Source organism: Ammodytes marinus (assembly GCF_949987685.1).
Source record: "Ammodytes marinus genome assembly, chromosome: 8".
In the NCBI taxonomy this organism is placed as follows: domain Eukaryota; kingdom Metazoa; phylum Chordata; class Actinopteri; order Uranoscopiformes; family Ammodytidae; genus Ammodytes; species Ammodytes marinus.
The window spans coordinates 11,123,050-11,150,226 of NC_137212.1; the positions used below are offsets into that span (position 1 = coordinate 11,123,050).

Here is a 27,177-nt window from a genome sequence, read left to right on the forward strand (position 1 = left end):
CTGTCGCCACGACTGCAGCTGACAACTGACTGCATGTCTCAGAGCTCTGATCGCCCCCTTCCTCCGCCTCCCTCCACATGTCCTCAAGAACCCACATTTCCACACAATCATAAGCTCCAAACCTCCCGCCAGCTGCTTGCTGCTTCACTGCGGTCACGGTTAGTGATTGCTCTCCCTGGTCCGAAGGATCGACCATCGGCATCGTCACCCCCGATCGGAGCTCCTGCCGTGGGGGAGGGAGGGGAAAGGAAGGCAGCGGAACGCCTGGAGATGAAGCTGCAGGCCGTCATGGAGAACCTGCACAGGCAGCAGAGGGCCAAGCTGCTGATGGAGCAGCAGCTCCAGCAACAAGCCGCAGCCCAACACACCCAGCTCCGCGCAGGTGGAGGGGGAGGAGGTGACGAGCCCATGGGGAGCCCGGCCCCAGAGACAGAGCAGGCCCAGATGGCAGCGCTGGCAGCCATGCGCGCCGTGGCGGCCGGGCTGCAGCGTGTGTCGGACAGTCCCATGTCGGAGCACAGCAGCGGCGGCGCGGACGACGGTGACCGTGACGATGACGACGAAGGGGAGGAGCATTACAAGGACATGATGGGGTCAGATGAAGAAGAACAGATGTAAGAATTCATTTGTTTAGTCAAGTGGAAATATTTTATGCTGGTGGAGGTCTTTTTTTTAAATAGTTTATTGAACATGTTAAAATATTACAAACACAAACTATTATGTATAAGCAATAAATAAAAAATACACGGGATCTTCAGCAACATACATGCAGCAGATAAATAACTTTAAAAAAATATAATATAGTTCCTGTTCAAAAAGGGGTGGAAGAAGTTGCTTAAGAAGAGGTCTTCCGAAGCAACGTTGTGTGTTTTTTCATCATTTGCACAGCAAACAGAAATGGGACGAGGAAGACTTTGAAGGTGAGATGGAAGAAGACTTTGACGACGACCTGGCGGAGGAGGGCCTGCCGACAGGCCACGGCGCGGTGGCTCCTGGGAAGGGCATCCTCCTGCTGCCCCACCGTCAGCTCCACCCCCACTCCCAGCTGCTGAAGGCCCGACCCAGCGGAGAGCAGGAGCCACGCGTAGCCATCCTGCCGCCCCACACCACCCAGGGCCATCTGGGCGGGCAGGACCACGGAGAATGGACCTACGAGGAGCAGTTCAGACAGGTAGGATGGCATTGTATTTCCTCGTTTAGGTCATGTAAAGTCCCCCAAAATGCATGGGCCGCAACTACATGCAAATAAATGTTTAATAAGTTGTGTCAAAGTCTGCAGCTGATGTGGGAAACAGCTCATCCCTTTTTTAAATCAGCTGCTGTAGCTAAATGAGCCAACAGGGCACATTTGGCACCTTGACACCCCTGACATCATGCCACTTTCTCTGCTGCACACAAATGAATCCGACCAGGGTGGCAAATTAACAGTAAGCACCGGCCAAATGCCGATAAAGCCTTAGGCTGAGGCTTTCCATTTGTCATTGTCACCTGAAATTCTGACGGCATACATCTGTTAAAGGCCTAAAAAACTCAGTTTGTCTGGTTGAGCAGCTTAGGCCGCATTCAAACCAAAAAACGTAGTTGCCTAAGTGTGAAAGAAAAAAAAAAGGTAGTTTTATGTCATGAGTAGGCCTTCGAGCTGAGGAAGAGACGCCGGAGTGGGGGTGTTGGGGGAGGAGTTAATGTGCATTTTAACAGCCTTACCATGCTGACGTTTACTGTAAACATGAGAGTGGGCTGGATATTATGAGGGAGGCCCCAGTGGTATAAGATGGGCTGTTTACGTGAAGAGATTTGAGTCTGTCAACAGCTAAGTTTAGATGGAGGGCTGCTGTGGAGCGGCTGGGGAGCAGTCTAAATTCCACTCCCTGTTACTAATGTTAAAAAAAACTGAAGTACACATGGTTTAATACTTAACTTGCTTTGCTTAATGTTTGTTGAACAAAGTGATTCCATTTTACTAGTTTAGATGGACAATTCAACAAGATAGATAGGCTGAAATAAGATGAACATTTTCCGTTTTGAGAAATTGGTAAATTACAGTAAATGTTTCTTCTAAGGAAAATAGATACAAGACTTTGTGAGTTTGTGCTAATAATCTCTTTATTATCCTTTTACATTTGCCTCTGCTTTTGTGTTCCAACTAAGGCTGGTTTATTGGGTTTCAGGTTTGGCCTCTACCGAGCCATCATTTAATGCAAAGGCAGGTTCTGTGACATAAAAGGAGACACTAAAGAAATGCAAACACACTCATGGCCAGTGGCAATAGTTCAAACCATAAGGAATATTTGACGACATGTATGATAGCTTGTGTTTGACTTTTATCAGAGTAGAGATTGATAAACTCTTTGTTCCTTGTTTGCTTTTCAGAAACTTATATAAATGCCTTCAGTATGGAGGCATGTTAACTGTATTCCACCCAGAGCCAACATGTGCGTCATTTTGAAACCTAACCACAGATTCTGTAATTTAAAACCCATTTCTTGTAAATTACAGAGCGTATGGCGTATAACTCCCCCTAAAACCTATACTCTGCTCCTCTAAATAGTCCACCCCTCCCTTCCATAGCGCTTTGTGTGAATGACTTGAACTGATACTCTCAACAGTTGCTGGTTTGCATACATCTGGTCGGACATACAGTGCTTTTTTATCATGACATGTCAGTCACTGGCCGACGGTTATATAATCAAGACAACCTGTATCTTGGCTGTTAAGATAGTGTAACCCAATCCAGTGTTGATTAAAACACATGTCACGCCTATATAACGTCAGACTCTTCCTACTATGGAAACGAGACCAAACTGCAGACTGCCATTCAAAGCCTTCTGCATTTTAACAAGATATAGGCACTAGAGCACCAGCAGTCACGTCTGTTTGCAGGGAGTCATGACTCTCAACTTCCTCACTGCTGCCAGTTTTATAAAATTGTGACTCCAACATTTAATAATAGCAGCTTTGGCCTGTGATTATAATCCTGTGTAAATGCACTGTGGGAATTTAGTGAAAACAAAAAATTACAGACCTGCTTTGTCGAAGACAGTCTGTCCCCTGATAATTCTAACCTCATGCAAATCAAACTCAGCCTTACTTTATATTTGGTGGGTGCCATTTTTTGTCTGGAACTGTCATTTGTGGTTTCTGCTCGTCAGACAGTAGTTAAATCTGCACACCACAGCTTTGAATACATTTTCAATGCAAACTTCCACAAAATATTTGCTTGATCAGGTTGTTTATGATCTTTAAAATGTTCAAATGACATTGTAAAATCTGTAATAGTGCTGATCTGCGAAAATGTTAATATCTGCAGCACTGTCATAAGAGCCCTAAGCGAAAGTAATTGTTTGTGTGGGGCTACACACAAGGACATGAACCACTATGAGTTTGTGTAGCTAGCAGAACACCACCAAAATAAGTACTGCAACTTTATACAATTTAGTGTGATACCTCACAAGTTCTCATAAGTAGAGTCTTTAAGTTAGCCAAGGATATGGCTCCTGTCATCACTGTTTAGTGTAGCATCAATCCCAAATTGTAGAAAAAAAGAAAAACACTACTCAAGACGCCCCTGCAACTATTCTGAGTGTCCAGCTGTTTACACCTGCTTAAGGAAAGAAAAAAATGGTGGACATAAAAGCAGATCAAACATTGTAAAAGCAGTCTTTAATAACTGGATAAGGCCTAAGTGTTTTCGCCCCAGGCTTCATAATGCCATCGAGGTGCTGTGCTTTTCAGTCATAAGCTAAAAAATACTGTAGGGGAGAGTGGCCTAAGTTGTGCGGTTGGGGAAGTTTGCCATCCCTTGTTTCTAGAAAACCATAGAAGAAATTGGAAATGTGACCACATATTTAAGAAGAGCCATCCATTTGACTCATCCTGTAAAGAGGGGAGAAACATGGAATAAGATATAAGCACATTTAAGCTCAAAAAACTGTTTTTTGCCTCTAAAAGTAAAATTTCCATGATCATGGTTTTTTGATTATTGTGTCTGAACAATTATAGACACGTTTGAAAACATTTGACACATGTTTTAGTGCTTTAGTATGCTACACTTTGTGTCTATATAGTTAGCACGATGTCAGCCCTAAACTGCTGCATCATGCCTATTATCCAAAATTCTGGGGTTGGGGTGATTTGTGCCAAACGGCCTATGTGAGTTATAAGTAAGTAAGTAAGTAAAATATATTTATAAAAGCACATTTATGACACTGTCCAAAGTGCTGTACATAGTGCATTCAGTAGATTAACAATGAAGGTAAAATAACAATAACAAAAATAAAAGACATAAAGCCCATACATCCACAAATATAAACAAAGATAGTAGTGCAGAGGTAAGATAGTTAATGGGCAGGAAAAACCAGGGTGTAAAGATGGGTTTTGAGCCTTGATTTAAAGGCAGAAATGGAGGGGGAATCACATTTGTCAGATGGCAGTCACAAGCACGGAGCAACTAGTGCGAAGCACATTTCTGAGAGTTGTGCCAATGGCATGGCTGCATACGCTGGTCACCAAAAAGAAAGTGATTGTCTACAGTAGCTCAGAAGAGACTGAAATCTCCATTCCACTTAACGACACCACTGATGAGAGTTCAGATGGCCAGAAAGATGATAATGGTGACTTTGTCATTTGGAGCTTTGCAGGCAAAACCACCTAGATCTGCTAGGCCTTGTTTAAGAAAATTGACCTTCAATCTTTGTAAAATATTTACTTTAAATAAACCTTAAATAAGTAATTGTCTTATGGATTTGTCTTGCATTACAGTTTATGAGATATATATCAATGGCACAATTTACCCCATGGTATTCTCTCTTGTGGCACAACTTACACCACACCGGGGACAAGTTGTGCCACAAGACAACTTTTTTTCCGAAAGCTATATTTCTTAAACAGTTTATTCCAGATCAAAAGTTTTTATTGCCAGGGATGCACAACATCCTGAAATATATGTACATATTTGAGTTGGAGACATAACTGTCAAGGCCTCACTTTAAAATCACTTTGAGTAAAAACTTAGGCCACTCTCCCCTATATTTTAATTAAATTAAATGCACATAGTAAAAACATGTCCTAATTTTTCTTTGTCATTTTAATTTTCTAATCACTTTGTCACCCCATTTCTTCCCCTTCCATGTGTTCAGGGGTTAAATTGTGTTTTGAAGGGGCACTGTGTGGAGAGGAAGGGGTTAAGGCTGTACAGTTTATTTTGGGCAGGTGGGTGGAGGCAGTTGGAATGTGCCTGAGGCAGGGTGATAATGTGGCCACTACGTACGCCAGATCCTCAGCAGAAACCCTGCCTGCCGCTATCAGTCTATAGCAGTTGGAGCTCTTTGACACTGAGAAGTGTCCTTTTATTTCTTACATTTAAGTCATTTGTATAATGGTTCTATGGGTTCACACAACAACGGTTCCTGAATAAGTCCAAGCTAATTGTCATCATAAAAAAACCTTAGAGTAGGCACATTGCAGGGGATCCAACAGATGCTGTTGATGGGGAAATGTTAATAAAAAAAGGAACATAAGTTGTAAAAGAAATAGATTGTATCCTGGCAACAGGCATATAACCTCCACTCCAGTTAATTGAATTTAATAAAAAAAAACTTTAAGTAAGTTGTGTACATCAGTTTTTTTCCCACCTATCTGCCATTGAGGTGAATAAACATGCACACAAACCCCACTTTTAGGCGAGGTTTACCCCGGGGTGTATGTGGCTAAGATATATATCAGCCGAGTCCCAACCTGCATTCCTGCTGAATCAGCCGGCCACCTTCCTCTCTACACACTCTCAGCCGAAAGGTCAGACTAAATCAAGCCAGGAGGTGCTGCCTGGTCGGATGTCTGATTACACTGTGGTTTTAAGCAAATTAATCAAAATATTCAAGGCACTTTGCCAGCGGTGTCATATCAGTCTGTGACAGAGCGCTGCCGAATTAAAAAAAGGACAAGGATTTATGCCGATATCAAGTTATGCCAGCATCGTTGGATTATTTTTGAATTGAAACTGATTTGCTTTGCTGGTGGAGTGCCATTTCAACCGAGTTATTTAGGTGATACCAAGGCATCGCTCCTCCACACTTTGAGCCCTCCTATACATCTGTCACTTTAAATATCTACTTTTGGCATTGCATTTTTATTTCCTAAAAATCCTCTTAAGCTCCTTTTATGGTCAATGGTAGAAGTGCTGACCCACAGCCAAAGTGCTGTATTATACAAAAGGTTTGTATTGAGTCCCTCGGCTAATATGCAAATGTTGAATTGATCTGAACAAATGTAAACCACTGGTTTTGGTTTTGATTCAAACCAATTACTTTCCTTTTCAAATGAAAAGGCAAAGGGATCTCTTTCTAGATGTAGTTTTTTTTATCAGCTTAAAAATAAACGTTGGGTCACTGAACAGAAGGTAGTATTGATATGATTGATATGGAGTTACCAACCGATAACGGAGTGTCACAGTTACAATTGCAGTTTCAGGATCATACCTCTAATATTTAAGTACACAAAGTGCACAATTCTAAAACACTATAATTAATGGGTCAATTCACCCACACTTTAAAAGCCAAATATATTTTCTCGTCCCCAGTGATACTTAGGAGATACTTCAGCTTCAACCTTTTTAATAGGGACACTTTCTTCAGTGAAAACATTCGACACAAAACGAGAAAAAGCCTTAAAAAAAACGAATAGTATTTGGCCAGCAGAAATAACATTGATATCTTAAAACCTTTCAAAGTCTACTTGCAGTTCTGTATACACTTCCACCTGTAAATAAAAAAATATGTCTAAAAAAAATCTAATTTTGAATGATATTACTCTTTCAACAACCTGTTACCTTACCAAGATGTTACTTCAGCTATGATAGCTTCATAAGTAGCGTTATATATTCAAGCTGTGTTTGCTACATTTGCAAGCCAGCCAAACTAATATATAAGCAAGCTAACAGCTGTTTAGATCATGAGATTTATATATTTTTTTCACAAAAATATTTCACCTTTGGCCATTCACATGTGCCAGTTAGCCATTGTGTTCTCCTGAAACACTGCATCTCTTTATCCACAAATCATTTTATGGATGTACAATTACGATCTGGTTTTGTTGATGTGTCTCTTCAGTGCTATATGGTATACATTTATATAGCTGCCCGACTCCCCACCCCCTTTTATAAACAATATCCTCCTCAGGCCAGAAACCGTCCAGAGGCCACGCAGAGCCTTTGAAGTCTCCTCTCTTGTGTCTCAGTCTGCTTTAAACACCAGCAGCTGGGCAGATGGAGCCCAGATGGACAGTAAAGTAGGGATGTCTTTAAAAATTCATGGCACTCACCATGATCAGGGCCAATGGAGGGGAGTTGGCATTAAACATTAAATTGTTCACGCGCGCACACACACACACACACACACACACACACACACACACACACACACACACACACACACACACACACACACACACACACACACACACACACACACACACACACACACACACACACACACACACACACACACACACACACACACACACACACACACACACACACACACACACACACACACACACACACACACACACACACACACACACACACACACACACACACACACGCACACACACACACACGCACACACGCACACACACGCACACACACACACACACACGCATGCAAACATACTCATTGAGAGTTTAGGGGGGAGGGGGCTGTTAGTGACTACAGGAAGTGTAGCTCGAATGAGAGCCAATTGGGAGCGACACTTATTGGGATTGCCAGTCAGGTTTTTGCTGATACAGCTGTCTGATAAGTGGTCGTTGGGTTTTTATTCCTCTGTAGTTTCGAGCAGGCCTTTTGATCTGCCTTATGGTTGTATGAACAGGCCACACCATGTTGTTTTTCTATTTTATATTAAGTTGTACATTTTAACAGCTGTGCATTTGTTTAGTTAAAAATTCTAAATTTCGGCCTACATACTTCCGCTCAATTTTCATTTCCCTTCAGTAGTCACTCTGGGTGTGCGGTATGTTAGTGGGTTTTCTCTGCCAGATTTCTGCCAGTCCAATCAGCGAACAGAAGGAGTGGCTCAGAAGCCGGCGCATGGCATACGTCACAACCAAACGTCATGCGATTGGTTGGCAGATCCAGAGTGGCACTGGGCAGATCCAATAGTTTTAAACTTCAACAGACACCCGCCTTCAAGTGAGTTAACGTTTGTCAATTGAGCAATTCCAGACCTTCTGTACAAATGAAATGAAGTACGATGGTCTGGTAGGACCAGGCTAGTTTCATAGCCCACTCTCTACACACTATAGATTGTTGACTGGACTTGTTGTCCTTTTTAGATGTCCCCAAATCCATTGGCCTTATTTGCTGTCAATGAATAACTAACGGCACACCATGTTTAAGAATTACCAAGCTGTGTCCTTGCACAACATATTACTCAAACAACATTTTACACAGACACTCTCTTACGTTTATTCGCTACTCCATTTACTTGGATGTTACTCATTCATTCAGAGTGCATTAACTATAGAGCAACAAACTACTTGAACGTATGTAAAACGCTTTATCTGGAATCAGTTTCCCAAACTGGGGTTGAATTAATCAGCACAGGGGCAGTTTTCATTTCATTTATGATGTCATGCCTGGAGAAATACTGTGTGTGCAGTGATCTGTGTTTTAACAAAAGGAAAACAAGAGGTTAATGGGCCCCGAAAACAAAAGGCTGGGGCAGCATGGTGAGACCACTGACAGGCTTCCCGTTGAGTGGAGGAGGAACGGCGCGGGTGGGGAAAGAGAAGGTGTGACCGTCGAGGACACTGGGGAAAAAAAGTCAAGTCAGTTGGCGATGGGTTTTGAACCACTGCCAACTAGAGTGTGTAGTACATGCTCGTTTTGACTGTGAAACGCTGCAGAGCATTCAAGTCCAACACCCAGCATGCAGCATGGAGCTGATGTCAGAAACTGTACTGCCACAGGGATTCTGGAAATTGGCCGAGGTTCAATACGGAGAGGGAGGGGGAGGGGGAGGGGGCTGGAGCAGGAATGTAAACAAAGGTTGCGTAAAGGCTGAGGCTAGCTCTTTTCGTCCTGTCTTTTTTCTCTGCTATCTTACCTTAAGTATTGATTTAAGTTTGGCACGTTCCTTGATTACTGGTGCAGTTACTCCCTACAGCTTCCTCCTGACTGAAATGTGTGGAAACCTTCATATAGAATGAGGAAATGAGTATTTCTGTGCTGGGGAGCCTCGCACACATCCGTCATTGTCTTCACCACTGTTGTGTGTGTGTGTGTGTGTCTTTTTCTTGTTCCTTCCTTTCCCTTTCCTCTGTAAGGAACACTTTACTGAAGCCAGTTGTCTCAATATAAGCAGAGAAATAGATCTTCACGGAGTGAAACAAACAAAGCCCTAAGTGACATCCTTTCATATGACTTTAGCAAAAGAATGAAAGGAATTCACTTGAACAAAAGCAATGCTGTTGTGTGCTGTCGCTTTTGAAAAGGTAGCCGGTTTTGAAAGCTTTCTGTCTAGAATCAATTAAGAAACAGGACAAACGAAGAAGAAATACTATGCTTCACATTTTCAAGGTCTGAATCCCCTCTGTGCGGTCAATAGCTCAAACATTATGCAGGGTGGGACACGCTTCCCTGACATTCTATCCTAAAAGAGCCTATGAGTGCTTTGATCCATAATGTTACAGGCCCATTTAACACGTATGACAACACACTTGCTGCCCTGACTTGTCTCTGTGATAATAGATGACCTTCCCTTAATGGTGTAGGCATGGCAGCAGGCGTCAGGGCTCTATTCACACTATCAATTCAAATAACAATTCTTAATCTACATTTCACACCATTATGAACTGACAATAGAGCCCTTTTATCTCTGCAGACTTTCCAATATGTTGTGGCTTCTATGCTCTTTACATTTATGTTTGCAAGCACGTTTTTTTTTCAGCACACATGCAGAAGGGACAGTTAAGGAATCGTGAGAAGATATTCACTGATTTTGACAAAAACCTTGTAAGTTGCTTTTTTGGGGTTTGCATTTAAATGTCACGGATCAAAAGGTTGCGGTTCCTTGGAGAGGAGAAACACAGGGGCATTTTGAGACTAAACTGTGGCCCATCCATCTATTGATTGGGGTGAGCTCAGCCACACAACACATCAGTCTTATGGACAGATATCTGGCCCTCCGCGGCGCTGGGTGTGCCAGATTTGTTTTTAAGGCTACAGTTGTCAATTATTAAACCCAGTGCCCCGCCCATTTATCACTCTGATTGTCGGCCATGTGAGGAGCAGCGATGCACAGCCTTTTTAGTCTCACCGAGCCGGATTAAATATCTCATGCATGTCTTCATCCTGTTTGTACACAAGGACTATCACAGACCTCTCTGTGAACCTTCAGCTACCCTTCAATCTCTCTCCTGATCTCTCTACCCTCAGACGCAAACACTATCACGGCATCTGCACTGGCGCTGAATAAATACCTTCAGCTTTCACACAAACGCTCATTAGATTGTTATCCAGGTCAGACTTGTTTTGTGGGAAATGCTAAAGTTTACAGATATACATCTCTTTGTGAAGATTTTTGCGAGGGAAATAGCATCGAAAAAGGGTCTGATAAGAAATATCAAGGATCTTTATTTTCCTGTTCCACCCATGTCCCCTTCTTCAGTCTGTTCAGTGCTGCCCTACCCAGTTTGGGCATCCATCATCGTGGTACTACTCATTAGCAGTGCGGTTTGGACAGATTGGTCACAGCTACACACATTAGACTCTCGAGGGTCCTGGGAAAGCTGGCTGCTATTTCAGATTCTTATCCAGATCTACGAGCCATGGCAGCTGATGGTGGCAGGCAGGAATGGAGTGCATGTGAACACGGGATGGTGCTCATTCTGGCCTCATGTCCGATCTTCATCAGCTGGGTTTTACTTTTTTTTTCTCACGTCAGCAGGAGGATACTGTATATTCAATAATATCTGGCAGAAGCCGAGCATTAAAGTCTTTGGCAAAGCCCTGCAGACTCGTGGTCTCATCTACAATTTCTCACACTATGAAGAACTCATATCCTCAAAGTTTATTTAATTTCCAGCTGTATATTATTGGTGTCTGTAAATGAAAGAGAAATGTATACACTGTTGACAGAAAAATATTAATAATCTAATTAATTACAGGCTCTGTGATTAATTAATCTAAATTAATCGCATACTTATATGACACTTTTATGCCTGTTTATAAACAACTGTAGGCCTATAGGCTACCGTTCGTTTCTCTCTCTCTCTCTCTCCGTCTCTCGTAACTTCTGTCTCCTCCCCTCAGCCAGGTTTCTACATGAAATACATTTAAGAACTACACAAAAAAACAAACAGGCTAAATGACGCACACACACGTACACAAAGGAGGAAACAAGACAGGCATATGCTAGGAAGAGTGAGAGGGGGCCAGGGGGCGGGTGTCCGTTCGCAGCTAGCAAACAAAATTGAGACACGGAGGAAGATTGAGAGATACTGTTTTGAACCTACATTGTTGATTAGGCACTCACTAAATCAATAATGCACAGACACTGCGGAGAATAACATAAGACGTATTCCTACCTTCAGGCTTATTTGCCCGGAGCAGCCCATAACACATCCATAGAGCCCTCGGCCCCTTTCCCCTGCTTCTTTCTTTACTCTTTAATCCTGTGCGGGTCGTGTCCGCAAGATACAGGTGCAGCTCCGCTATCGTCTCACCTCTTTTGCACCGGGTCAAAGGGCAATGCAGAAATAGATTTTTCTGTGATTAATTAATCAAAATTAACGGGTTAATTTGACAGCCCTAAAAAATATATTTCAGAAGTTGGTTGTTTTCATTCTAACTGAGGTGGAAACCAAATCATGAAAAACCAGGATATAGTAAATGTTGGAGATCATACTGTACAACGCGCTGTGTTTAAATCAAGCCCATATTGAACCTTTTAATAAAAAATTGGTTGCAGGTTGTTCATGAGCTGCTAAGTGTTGTACCACACTTTACAAATTCAAATATGTGGCTTTATTCAGCAACCGCTACAAACTGCCTGTGTATCATCCGCAGTGCCGTTATCGCTTACTTTACAATTTAAGTGTAAATGTGACTGTAGAAGATAAAGTGACCTCAGATACAGTCAGTGGCTGCGCGGCTTGTTCGCTCCTCAGTCGATGGGAGTTGAAGTTACGGGGTCATCCGGTCAGTTAGGATTATGATGTGTTTGATCCTACCTGTCAATAAAACACCGCTCAATGCATCTACAATTGGACAGCTCTATTGTTGCTTTTAATTGTGTGTGTGTGTGGGGGTGGGGGATGGGGAAGGACAGGGGCGGAGAGCAGAGGAGACAAAGATAGATTCATTATAGATGTCAGTTTGCAGAGACATCTCAGCGCCGTTTCTGTCACACTACTGTCAGCTCTGTTGATTGACTGGATTAAGTTATTTTCCAAATGAACACGACAAGCACAAGGAAGCAATTCAGTTATATAGTACAGTGACAAAGTAAAGAGCGGTGGCTGATTACCCCTCTAGTCAAACTTTCCGACAGACACAAAGAAAATGTATTTGGCACTTAATCTCTCTCCTTTTTAGGCTGTTAGGTCCCACCAGTGGGCCATGCTTAAGAGAAGTTACTGTGTGGATTATGAGTCCTGTTGCTTTGCCTTTTTTTATTTCAACCAGGTATCTGTTTCAGTCTGACATTTTTCTACGTTTCCTAGATTTTATCTGGTCAGTCTTAAGAAAAATGGGTGTGTAAAATGTGTTGCTTTCAAAGAATCGAAGAACGGTATGTTTGTACAGCACACTATCTTGTGGCAACATTCCATTAATGTCCATTGTCTATTACCATGGGTAAAGGCATCTTTCTTTTGACCTGCTTTTTGTACGTTTGATATATAACTTGTTGAAATAGTTTGCATTGCTCGTCCCTAACTCTCATAATCTAGTGATGAGCGGTGACATCCAACGAGTCTGAACAGACAAAAGAAAAGGTACAAATGATAGTCGTTCCACACTGTATTAAAAGAGGGAGACGTCACAGTGCTGCTCACATTGTTTGATTAGCAGGTGATCTCTGGAAAGTGTCGTGCAAACAGCAGCGGAACATAATCCCGAGCAACAAAGGGAAAGGAAAACAAGAACATGGGCTTGTCACTACAAGAATTTGATTCTTTTTGATTTAAAGGTCAAGCAGAACAGACAGATCGAGAAATGAACTGTGTGTTCTTTTAATATCTGTTTTTTTCACTTAGTCTTTACTAAGCTAGGGTCTGGCTCAATCTTTGTCTATGATTTGATTTATTATCTGAAAGGTTCCAGTCTGCAAAAGTAGTCTGATTTCCAGTTCTGCAGCTCTGTCAGGTTTCTCACCAGGTTATTTTGATTCAAATAAAAGATCCAAAATCGATATAACTGGGACAATTGCCTTTGACCAATATCAAAATGATTAATTATTCATTATTATTTTGTCAGCATATAGCCTGGTTTTATGTAGAGACTCAAAAAAGACAGACATGGCACACTTAATGTTAGCATGTGCGTGGGTGCAGGTGTTAAACTACACTGTGTATAATGCATCCACATTCCTTTGTGAGCAAACTACAGAAACTGAGAGGATGAATGTTAAATAATGGGCTTAATCATCATGATGAAGAGAAGAATTGATAATCTTTTCCTGGAACCCTAAAAATGCACAATGTTTCTAAAAAGCACATCAGCGGCAAAGTGTGAGGAGTCACAAATAGTGATTAGATTAAACAGTGCTTACAACCTTGCAAAGCAAGCTCCTGTTCACTGAATTCAAATCAATTCTCATGTAAAAGAACAGTTTAAATGTAATCCCGACCTACGCAAACAACACCACCCATGCACAGTTTACCGCCTGTGCACAGTTGATCGAAGTGACTCTTTAAAAAAAAAGTAAATTTAATTTATGATTGATAGAGACACTGATATTTCCACAAAAGAGTGTGAGATAGTCTACTGCCGCATCTTGCACAATGGGAGACCTGCTAACATATTAACTTGCCACACGGAGGTAGAGCATGCCAATGCACCAGTGCAACCAATGAAAAGGTTTGTCTGAAGTACACAGATGAAACTGTGCTTTTTCTGAGGCCATACGTTTCTACGTCAGCCTCAAAGTTGATCAACCACTTTTACAAACCTAGATTCAATGAAGCCTCCTCTGGGTGTAGATCTCTGTTCGACTAGAATATCATTCTCCTGGACATTCAGTAGAGATATTTTCTCATCCTGCCTGGACCACACACACTGACATGTGGCACTGGAGTGAAATCACACACCTTTACCAGATCCAGAGTAGATGACGACCAGCGGCATGTGCTCCTCGTGAGCTCGTTCATATTCCTCCCATGATAAACACCTGATATAGTGCAGTAGATTTAACCAATCATCTTATCATTTTGTGTCACCGATGACATTTTTCCATTTTTCATATCCGCAGTGTACCCAATCTGTCATCTCGGGAACAGAACCGTTGCATTGTGGGATTAAAGCAACTGAAGCAATGCCGTGTTGGTGGCCATGTTTGCTTATACATTAATGATACTCATAAAAGGGTTTTGGCCAGGAACAATGCAGCGTTTGAATACGCCTGATCATGTGTTCATGAGCCGTATCACCCCCCCAACCCCCACACTAGCCATACATTCCCTTCCCCCATGTCATGTGTACGTGTTTGTGTGTGTGTGTGTGTGTGTGTGTGTGTGTGTGTGTGCCATGCATGCGTGCATGTGCACACGTTTACATTTAAGGTACTTTTCTCTTCCTCATCTTTTTTTTTGTCTGTTATTCCAATTTGGTTTAGAGTACATTTTCCATGCTCATAATTTGTGTCTCAAAAATGACACAGCAGCTTTCTTCCATTCTAGTCGGGTCTGGTCGATACTACATGTAAAAAACAAGTTCATGTTAATCTCCTTCATTAGAGGAAACAACTCATGGACTATGAAGTTGTGAAACTGGTCATTTGATTCAAGTGGATTTTTTCTCAGTGTAAACCTGGTTCCTTCTATGCTTAGCCACAGAAAAAGCACAAAGACGTTCAAATCAATTAATGCTTTCCACTCTTTATTGTAGCTAACTGTAACAACAACATACTTAAATACTGTAAGACCTACTGATGCAACTTGCACAATGGCCTTGGCCAATATATAAATGATTGTTTTGCAGTTATGGTTATAAGAAGATAATTCCCATTTTCTTTATATTTGGAATTTTTAAGATACATTTCTATATCCATGAGTCTGTATAGAGGAATGTTTAATCATTAGCCCCCTTAACCAGCCTCTAATAGTATGTGATTTTTGCACCCAAGGTAAAAACTGAGTTTAAAATGTTACTTAAAAACCGTGTGTGTGTGTGTGTGTGTGTGTGTGTGTGTGTGTGTGTGTGTGTGTGTGTGTGTGTGTGTGTGTGTGTGTGTGTGTGTGTGTGTGTGTGTGTGTGTGTGTGTGTGTGTGTGTGTGTGTGTGTGTGTGTGTGTGTGTGTGTGTGTGTGTGTGTGTGTGTGTGTGTGTGTGTGTGTGTGTGTGTGTGTGTGTGTGTGTGTGTCAGCCTCAGATCAACATGATCGAGGTGATTGGCAGGTGTAAGGGAGCATGTGGACAATACCCGGCCCCTCTCAGTTTTGGTTTTCAGTTGCAAAGCCTCTATTATGTGCTATGTGACACTGGTGCGCCGCTGGCTTGCTAACTGCCATTTGCATTAACGCGCCCCCCCCTTCTCTCTCTCACACACACACACACACACACACACACACACACACACACACACACACACTTACTGTATTACCTACCACCACCACCACCACTGCTTTGATGGCTGCGAGGCTGAAGCAACAAGTTGTTCTTTGGTTACTGATTATTTGAGGTATAAAACCACTTTGTTTCTGTGTGTAAGGCCTGTTTATAATTTATCTGCAGACAGGCTGACGCTGACCTACATACACAGCCAGGGTACGAAAACCCTCAGACAGTCGAACACTAAAATACTTGTTCAAATGTGTTTGGGAAGTCTGAAGTCTTGGCACTTGAGCTGCTAACCAGGCAGCATTTGGTTCACTTTCCACTGTCAACATTTGTCAACAGGCAGTCAGTCTTTGATGCTAATTATGAGTTTGCCGCCATAAAATGTTTGTATAATCTGTTATTGTGACTCTTTTTCTACATTGTTGTTTTCAGAGTGTTGAAAAGGTGTTTTTTAGAAACCCTGCAGCTCATTAAACTATCAGTCTTCTTGTCAACTCTGCCGTTTTAATGACCTTTTTTGTTGCAGGGCATTTGGTGAAGGGACATGAACTGGCTCCCAGCATTACCAGTTGGCCCAGTTTATCTAGTTTCTTGTCGTTTATCTAAATAGCAGCGCTTTAATCCAGGAGGGGCCCCTGACCCAGCGCACACATACTATAGTCGTGAACCTATATATGCCTACAATAACCACACCCACCTCAGCCTGATAAAGTGTGTGTGTGTGTGGTGTGTATGTGTGTGTGTGTGTGTGTGTGTGTGTGTGTGTGTGTGTGTGTGTGTGGGAAGGGGGGAGGGGGGGGGGTTGTGGCGTCAGGGGAGTTATAATGTATATAGGGTTATATACTTAGAGAAGGAAACTGATAGACGTTGAAGGACAAATGTAGAAAAGAGTGTAAAAGACAGAATGGGAAACTTAGTACAGAGCTTATATACAGTCTATGGTCCAGAGAAGAGAGAGATCAGCAGCTGCGGAAGGACAATGAGGAAAAATAGAGATGGAAAGATATACTGAGAGTCGGAGTGAAGAGATATAGTGGGGCTGGAGGGGTGGTAGTGGTCTTGCTGGTTTGACAGGATCCTGATTGCAGCAGTTAGTCAGGAGCCCATAACGGCTTGTTCTCTGTAATGCAGCCATTACCAGCCACAGGGTGACATGTTTGAAAGACAATGGTTGCGTTCCGAATCGCATACTCTTTCTTTTTTCTATTCTACATACTACATCCGACGATAAAAAGAATCTAGTTAGGATGCAGTAGGCATACTATTGGGACATACTTTTCTCTCTTATTTCATCATAACATTGCGCCTTGATCTTGCCTCTTGCTTTTATATCCGTCGCATCACCGTTTGTTTTAATATGGAGGCTTCGCCGATGTTACGTCACTTCACGTGCGCACTGGATTGTGGGTCAGAATTGCCCAAATAGGATGCACTTTTCAACACTAACAATCTTGGCCGCATGAAGTAGGACATCCGGGTACTTCTAACCATCCTAAATCTGGCCACAAGAATCGGGACATCCTAAATCTTTTTTCTACATACTATATAGTAGAAAGTATGCGATTCGGAACGCAACCTATATGTTGTATGAAGAGTGATGAGTGCATTTGCAGCCACTGGGCGAACCGTGTTGTGTGCATTTTTTTATTTTAAAAGCACTACTGCTGGTATCTTCCTTCTGTTCGTTTATCAGTGACGTATGTTTACACGGATGTTGTTGTAAAATAAGACAATATTTGGATGAAACTGGTTCTGTAGGTCGTTTGAAAAACTGTTTAATTTATATCAGTTTTCTCCCAGTATTTAACTCCACGCCCAACCTTTCTGTCATGATGGTGCTAACATGGTGTGTGAGTGTACGTTAATTCCTGTTAAAGGCCGATTAGAAAATTATATTTAAAAGGCAAATACTTATTTGTGCTACCAATAGGTTTTATTAAGGAATGTTGCAGTTGCTGTAAACATACTGTGTGACCGTGTAAATATACTATTTACTATTAATATCTCTCTGTGTTGGCTAAAATGATGTTGTTTTCCTGGTTTTATAAGTTAAAAACACTTCCAGCTGCTGGTGTGAAATCACTGGGTAGTGATCTCTATGTCCTGAATACTGTTTTCAATCCCAGGTTTTTGAAAGTGAACCTTTTAAAAGTAAAATTGAATGCTGTGAAAGATGGCTGCCGGCGAAAACAGACTGTAACAGCTGAGAGCATTAAGATTACAGTCACATGTTTGTTGATACAAAGAAGGCTACCGTGTCTCTGGGTCCGTGTGCCAATAGTGAATGAGACTTGAAACTGGATAAGCATTAGTAAGAGGGTTATGAGCATGTTAACACGTTTCATACTTGGCTTTCAACACTGTAATGCTGCAGTTACACCAATCTTACAATTGCTGTGACTGAACAATCATCACATGAAAACGTCAACTTTAATAGTTCATTTATCAGTGTGCGGCGTTGCTGCTGTCAACCCCCGAAAAAAGTGGAGGAAGTGCATTTTGTTACTCTAAAATTTTAAACCTTTTTTTTAACCGCAATTCCTTAAAAAATGTGGGTCCCATGTTACCGCTTTTGTTTTCACATGACAGAGCTCCCACCACGCCACGAGGGAAATATTTGTTTTTGTGATCAGGAGAAAGAGCAAATGAAGCAACGTAGGGGGAGGGGAGTAGAGGGTGTAATTTCCAAGATTTATGGTGCGGCACTTTACGAAATGCATGCATCCTGTAATTAAAACTCCCCCTTTGCCTCCAGCAGGCCTGTACATTAGCTGGCATCCCCCCACCGTCCCGTCCACCTCAGCTCAACAGTCCCCACCCCTCTGTTCCCTTCTAGATAATAAGATCTGATGGCAGCTTGGTATCACTAATGAGGGCCGAATGCCACGACGAGGGACAGTCTGTTAGTGGTTAGAGGCCACTACTACTGTCACCATCACACCAGACTTTAGCTGGACGTTTAATTTTTTCTCTGGCCCAGTGCAGAAAACTTTTAGTACCTGACTTCCAGTTTGGTGTTTGAATTCACCCTTTACTTGTCTAGTTTAGTGAGCAATGTCAGAATTCATCTCAATATGCAAATTTTCATCCCAATGTCGAGTAAGTGCACCACAAAACTTTATCAGATTTGCAGCCGGGGGCGCTCATGGTGTACTGGTTAGAGCGTTGTTGCAGCTAATACATGTTATAGGATTATATTAGATATTAAGCAACAAATAGCCCATCAATCAGGCAGCTGATTGACATATTATTGATGTGCAAAATATCCGATCACTCGATTTGCGTCTTTTTCCTTTCATTCTGTTAGTTCCAGATTGAGGATTTGTTCCATTTAATATGATTTTAAACTGAATATTTTTTGTTGTTTAAGACTGACAATCGGACAAGACAATAAATGTAATGTGTGTTTTCTACACATTTTGTAGACTTATCGATTAATAAAAGTACTTATCAGCAGATGAATCGATAATTGATAAAAAAAATAGCCATTAGTTGTCTTACTAACTAAAAAATACTGTCAAAGTGCCTTTTTTATACTTTCTGAATTATTCATTTTCATATTAACAGTTTTCAGTGTTGTTCATTTGAACACAGGACTGTCATTTGGTCTATAACAATGAAGAGTTCAAAAGTCAAGGTGACGTCTCAAAGTTGTTTGTTTTGTCCATCCACAACCCAAAGATTTTCGATGTATTGTCACAATACATAAGACCAAAATAATGGCTACAGCGCTTGCGTGTAATTGACACGTGCGGTGAAGTTAATGTTTTCTGTGACGTGGTATGAAATGCCTCCGCGCCACAACATGACGGTTAATTGTGGCTTGGCCTGCCCTGCTGTGGTGGACTGTTGGGTCTGTGTACTAGTGACATTATGCTCCTTTTGTTTTGTGCTGCTCAGCTGTGCGCTGTGTTTTCAAGCCTGCTATTTTCAATAACAGATTGCTAAACCCCATGACCTTACGAAGAATGATGTGTAGTTGTCAAGAGAAGGGTCATTGAGTCAGGTACTGAAGCTGCACCGCTGCTTACAAACCACTGAGAGAGTAGCCTACATGTTGGCATCAAGCGTGTTTCACATACAGAGAGAGAGAGAGCTCCAAAAAGATATTTCACTATCACAAACTAGGCTTGAAAAACAACCACAGGCTCAATGGCCTCACTGTACTCCCCGGAGTGGGCGCCCCACTTTTTACTGCTAACTTTCACCAAACTTTCCAAAGCCCGGGGCCCCGCCAGCAGCTGGACCCACATCAGGTTCTCATCAAGTCAGACTGGTCCATGGCTTTTCTTTGATTCTCTCTCTCTCTCTCTCTCTCTCTCTCTCTCTCTCTCTCTCTGTCATCCCCTCTTATGATCAGAAGGCAACTGATTGGTTTCTCATGATAGATCTTTAGGGAGGATCTTTAAGTGAACATATTTAATTGTGTCTGCGTGCGTGTGTGCGTGCGTGTGTGTGTGTGTGTGTGTATGTTTGTACATCTTGCCGTCACACATATTATGGCTCAGGTCAGCCAGAGCATTGAGGGAATTTTTTTCCAGATTTCTCAATGATTGAGATTGCTTGCTATCCATTACATTGACGTACTAACATTAACATAAACATTTGTTGTTTTCAGATGTGTAAAATGTCAAATTGTTTCCTCATCCGTCTCTGTCCTCTTCCTCTCCACAGCTGTATGAACTGGATCGAGACCCGAAGAGAAAAGAGTTTCTGGATGACCTCTTCAGCTTCATGCAAAAAAGAGGTATGCAACTGTTTGTGTGTGTGTGTTTGTGTGTGTGTGTGTGTGTGTGTGTGTGTGTGTGAAAGCCTATTTTCACTCAGGATAGCATAGCTACATCTATGAATTTTATTCTCTTATCTGAGTATGTCTTTTTGCTTTTCTGTCAGTCAGATTCATAAAGAGACGCTTTAAAGTTGCATATAGAAAAGGTTGATCACCCCCTCCCCCCACCCGTATCTCTCTGACATATGACACAGCACCATCTACTCCTCTTTCACTCACATGGGTGGGGTCTTTATTCACATCGGAGATGATTGCTTTATGGTTGCACAGCCCCTGCGTCGTTCCCAGGCTATAACTAGAATGGGACACATCGTATCAATGCCTCGGAATGGATTGGTTTACCTTACCATCGCTGACGCTTGTCCACAAGGCCCTACCCACATTTCTAACCCCATTGCACACACACACACACACACACACACACACACACACACACACACACACACACACACACACACACACACACACACACACACACACACACACACACACACACACACACACACACACACACACACATACACACATACAGGGTCTTCACACTGAGCCAAATAAGCTCCCATTCTCATCATGCCAACAGCTCATTGTCCTTCCTGGAAAAGCTGTACAAAATTGCATCATTTGAGATGTTTACTCCCTTTTAAATACCAAACTGTCTTGTGAAATTCACCGGTTGGCTTCAGATCAGCTTGACAGTGTTTGGCACGGGAGAGAACAGACATGCTCCCAACTGGAAAACCAACACTAAATGTTTACAGTGTAGGGGGTCTGCCAAGTCAGGCACTGAGAATCTGAGAGCTCCATCTGCAGGTCGTACCTATAATTGAGGCATCACTCATAAATGTTAAAATTGAGGATGGATCTTGTTTTATGTCAAACAAAGGCATCTTTCAGTGTTTAAATGATAATGATTTAATACAAAGATTTATGAAGGCTTCGATGTTCTCTTCTGGGAAATGGACATCTGTCACAGATTAATACTAAATTGTAATTATTGATTACGTCTCATACGTGGTTTGTCATCACTACTGTAGTTTGAAGAAGAAAAAAACTGTGTGTGTGTGTGTGTGTGTGTGTGTGTGTGTGTGTGTGTGTGTGTGTGTGTGTGTGTGTGTGTGTGTGTGTGTGTGTGTGTGTGTGTGTGTGTGTGTGTGTGTGTGTGTGTGTGTGTGTGTGTGTGTGTGTGTGTGTGTGTGTGTGTGTGTGTGTGTGTGTGTCTTTCAAGGAACCCCGGTGAATCGTATTCCCATTATGGCCAAGCAGGTCCTGGATCTGTACATGCTCTACAGGCTGGTGACAGAGAAGGGAGGCCTGGTGGAGGTCATCAACAAGAAACTGTGGAGAGAGATCACTAAGGGACTCAACCTGCCTACCTCAATCACCAGTGCAGCCTTCACCCTCCGCACACAGTCAGTTCCCATGCACGCACGCGCACACACACACACACACACAATGTGGTTTTTATTTTGTCTGGATTGTTGCTGAAAGTTAACCCAGTTTAATTTTGTTTGTTTGGATGTATACCATAAACTAATTTATTGTTCAGTTGCTGGTATACTTGAGGCATACAAAACCATCACACCCATTATCTTTTTGTTCTGCAGTGTGTCAAGCACATAGAGCCGTTGGTTATCAGATGTCACCGACAACCATCTTGCTTTAGAATCAACCTCTTTGTTTGAAGTCACTTCCTGTAGTGTGTTCATCTACAACTTCAAGTTGTAGTCTATCGCACTATATCTTGTATGATAAAAAGCTGATCAACTGGGAACACTTACTGAGTGTTTAAATGGTCCTCGAGCATTTAAGTATTGTTCTTTCATAAAGTTTGAGGTTTTGAGGGACATATTATCAACAAATGGTCCAAATATGGCATCAGAGACCGATATGTCCTGACTTTTAGTCTCTGTTATTGGTGAAACTCTGAAAACAATAGATTATACACTTACCACAATGCATCTTGATAGTAAGACCCTAACCCTTCATGTCTGTTAAACTCCAAGGAGGAGAAACTTTGGTTAACAAGCTTTTAATCAAACCTGTATGCATGGTTTTACCTCCAGATACATGAAGTACCTGTACCCGTATGAATGTGATAAGAGGAGTCTGAGCAACCCCAACGAGCTCCAGGCAGCTATCGACAGCAATCGGCGGGAGGGCCGACGTCAGAGCTTCGGCAGCTCCCTCTTCACCTACTCGCCCAACGGCACGCCCACCATGCTCTCCTCGCCCAAAATCCCCACTAGCAGTATGGGCCTCACATTTGGCACCAACGGGTCCCCGCTCACCCCCATCCAGAAGATCAAGAGAGGTGAGATTTGTATGTTGTGCTGCACTCACGTCACAAGGGATTCACCTTTAACCAGTTTTAACATACATGAACATAGTCTTCTTTAATTGTAATCTCAAACCTTGAGTTTCAAATGATTTTACTTCCTCAGCTCATGTTTAATTTTTGCTGTTCTCTCTACTTTGGGGGATCTTAAGCAGTAGTGAGTAATAAAAAAGTGTGTCTCATAAACCAGTTATTTTACGGTCTGTGTGGAAAGGGAGGAATGTAAATCTACATGGTGCTTCAGCCTTCATCACATCCAGTTGTACTTCAGTTTGCCTGCCTGAAGTTGACCCCATTTCTCCCTCTTGTGTGGTGTCTGGTCAGAAGAGGAGGGAGGCCTTCCCGGGTTGGGTATGGCTCGTATGTCGGCGGGGTCCATGGCCGGTCACTCAGTGGCTGCTGTGCAGGCGGCAGCAGCTCATGCAGCGATGGCGGCTCAGGTGGCGGCTCTGGAGCAGCTGAGGGACAAACTGGAGGCCGGGGAGCCGCCGGAGAAGAAGATGGCGCTGTCGGCCGAGGAACACCACCGACTGCTGCAGAGAGCGCTGCAACACAACCTGCTGGCCATGTCCGCTCAGTTACCCATGAACGTCCGCATCAACAACCAAGGTACTTAACTCAGTACACAGAGGGTTTTCTGAACCCAAAACAAGAAGAAGACATATGTGCTCCTCTGTGTGTTGAGGTAGTTATTTTTAGATCGAATCAACATAAGATAAAAGAGTAAGACAGTACGTCTCAAAGGGTTTTTAATTTATCAAGGTTTCAAAGATGGACAACGGTTGATTTTGCCACCACATTGATCCGAAATCTATGATTTGTGATCCAAACTGCCCTGTCTTGATAAAAGTAGATCTCAACCTGGTCTGACAATTAATATTCTATTATTATCTTGCTCAGATTTAAGGAGTTACTTCTGTCTGTGACAGCTGGCAGCAGATAGGAGGAACAGGGTTGTTTGCTTCAACAGACATCAATATATTTATAGCATCTATGTAAAAATACAATTATAACCCCTGGTGATGAATGTCATTGCCTTAAGGTAACCTGTACATAGTTAATAGAAGAAGCTGCAGGGTGCTGCCTTGAGGTATTTGGAAATCCATATTCATGTATTTAGAATTACACAAATTGTTTTCTTCCAGAGAGACTTACAGTATCTGCTTTTAGAACACCATATCAGACAGGAAAAGGTTTTTTCACAACTCATACCTGATTTTAACACCTAATAATATGACTACATCACATCTTTTGTGGGCCAGATTGTGGATTTTGTATTTCATTGTTTTACCTCAGAATTTACTCAAGCTGGATTTCACAGTTTCAGCCTTCCTGGCAGTTAGTATCTCAAGAGTATCTTGTCATCTTACCACAAAACCACAACACCCAGCAGTGAGGAAGTAACCCACAGCAGGCCTATATGTTGACCTGTTTAGCTTAAAGAAGCTGCTTGCATGCTCTGAGTACATGTGTGTTTGCCTGTGCGGGGATTCCCTTCTGCTTGCAGACACTTTGATGGTATAGCATATAGTTTGTCTTGGTTTTTCTGATAGAACATGTTATTTCTCAGTACTGACAATACAGGGGACTTCGGAGAAATGTGGTATTCTCACAAGCTACTCTGTGCTGTGAGAGTACTGTTTTCTTGAGTGGCTATAGTTTGGTTTTCTCTTTCTGTGTATAGATTAATGGGGTATTTAAACTCTGAACTAGTCTAACAAAAGACATCTGGCACTGAAAAAAAATTACAGTTAAAGTGGTTTTGTTTTGTTAACACATTTCTGCTTTGTGGTTCCTCACAGAAAGCAGACAGGACTCAGCCCTGAACCTCACTACCAACGGCACAAGCAGCATCAGCATGTCAGTGGAGCTCAATGGAGTGGTGTACACTGGTGAGTGTTGCTGTCATGTGACACAGGAAGTCCAGCTGATCACTGACTTTATTTATTTTTATACATTAATTTATATATGCATATTGTTCACAGACATAAGACTACAAAGAAATACTGGCCAGTTGAATAAACTGTTGTCAGTGGAAAAACAATGTAACTCCCAATAAAACCACAGTTTTTTAATTAACAATATACGTTGTGATGATACACTTTTTAAGTCTCTGCACTAAGATAGACTAGGGCCCACTCACACTAAGGCCGTTTGCCTGTTCCGTGCTGCAGGAAGATTTAGCACGATTCCCCCCTCCCCACTCCTCCCGCTGGCCCGTGGTCACACTGCTCGTGGCCTGGGCACGATTGCACCTTGCCTACGTCACCGTACGCGTTTAGGATTTGGAGCGTATCTACTTGTAGGCTATACGACGTTTGTGAATATTTTTTAACCTTTTTGCTTTGCTTTCTGCGCTCACCTATTTAGCTCTCTCCCTCTTTTATTAGCCCACACCTAGGCCTACACACACATTAATTCTCACACATTTTATGTAGCTACAGTCCAAGTGGTGGGCAATTCTGGTGCCGACTAGAAAGGCAGCGGACGTTAACGGACAATGCATCCTTAATAAATTCACGTCAGGAACGCCGCCTGTGCGCTTGATTGTGCGCTTGCTTGTGCGCGTGTCATCTCATTAGCATCTGTACTTTGGCCACGGCACACCTCTCCCAAGTGTGCCGTAGCCAAGGGGCTGTTCCGTGCTGGAATACGGATGGCGTGGTCACACTAGCCAAACGGTCTAGACTTTAGTATGCCAATGAGCTCAGGCACGGGGCCACGGCCCTATTGTGAGTGGCCCCTTAGCTCCAACCCTGTAATCTAACTCTCAAAAAAGAAAGCAAATAAGCCTATTTTCCAAAATGATGAGCAATTGCTTTAATTTTGACATTACTCTGGATAATATGAAATAAGTAATCCTTTAAGTTTTCGTTTAAAATGGAGAGGAAACTAAAAAGGCTCACTTTGTAACTATACTATAATACAATTATATCTGTTTCTTGTTTCTTTTCTAGGCGTTCTTTTTGCTCAGGCTGCAGCAGGGTCGGCCTTGTCTGGTGCATCTGGATCTTCCATCTTCAACAAGACGGTCAGCAGTCGTGCCGCTCCACAGCAGCAGCAAAACACACCTACCTCAACCTCCAGCAACTCATTGTCTTAACAAAAAACCCAGCCTTTCTACACTTTTATTTGAATTTTTTTTTCTTCTTTTTTTTTTTACAATTACCACGCTTAGTAAAGCCAAAAATCAACCTCATATTCTACATAATCTATGCCAAAAAAAAGAGAGGAACCATAGACTGTACAGACAGACACAAACTGAATCTCTGATCACTTGAAGTACACTATCTCAGGTTTTCTCTCACAAACTCACCTCTTTTGTTCTTCATAGCCAAAATGATTTCAGAGAAGAAAAAGAAAAATCATCATCACAACTGAGAGCCAGTATATGCTAAAAAGATATATATATATGCACAACCTGTGAATTATTTATTTCTGCATAAATGTAAAGTTTATCGGAGAACAAAAGAGAAGGTAATAACCAGGGAGGGTAATGCACTGTTTACACTCACAAACACAGCTACTGATAGACAGCAATGTTTTATCCTCTAGGGGAGATATTTTTTTATCTTTTATTTTACCTTTTCATTGTCATTATTATCTTTATTGTTATTCTCTTTGTTGTGTTTTATCATTTAAATCTTTAACAATCCTCTCACTGCAGGAAAAAAAACTATATATTTAAAATTCTATAAAGAAAAAAAAGAAAATATGAATATCCTCTATTTTTAATCAGAAATAGCTTTAAAGGTATATGTTGATTCTTCAGGGCATATAACAATGTACCGTCGTGACCTCATTTTGTGTAAAACCTTATAACCTTATTCACATGGCAGCCATTTTGGATCTGTGTGTGGTGGAGCGAGTTGCTGTGTACCCAGATACACATTGGATCAATGCTACAGATTCTCCAGTGAAACAAACTGGATCTGAAGAATCTGGATATTGGTTCACTAGTTTTTTTTTTTGGGTTCCATTATCGATCTCTACTAGTCTTGGTAGTAGTTAATTAGCTGGAATACCACGTGGCTGCTGATTTAAAGCAGTTGTTGTGGTTTCATATCTTTCTACCTAAACCCTTGACCTTTTTGTGGACGTAAGGCCAGTTCGATGCATGTCCTTGCCAGGCTTCCAGGAAGTTTATCAAGCTGAAGAGTTCAAAATGGCTATTTGTGCTAGTCAGGTCAGTTGTGCAGGCGGGAACATGAACTAAAGCCTTTTTCTTGAGGGTTTTTTATCCCGCGCACCTCACTGCACCTCATCAGCAGCGTCCACAACG

General features: G+C 42.1%; 1 protein-coding gene across 1 annotated transcript; it reads left to right on the forward strand.

Moving 5' to 3' along the window:
* arid3a (AT-rich interactive domain 3A) lies at positions 1-25,998 on the forward strand (the record flags this gene model as incomplete). The annotated part of the gene is made up of 8 exons (XM_080032276.1): positions 1-614; positions 889-1,171; positions 20,446-20,518; positions 21,786-21,969; positions 22,624-22,871; positions 23,223-23,504; positions 24,698-24,787; positions 25,853-25,998. The coding sequence occupies exons 1-8, from the start codon at positions 34-36 to the stop codon at positions 25,996-25,998; spliced, it is 1,887 nt and encodes a 628-aa protein (XP_079888402.1). The 5' UTR covers positions 1-33.
* Between the last annotated feature and the right edge of the window lie 1,179 nt (positions 25,999-27,177).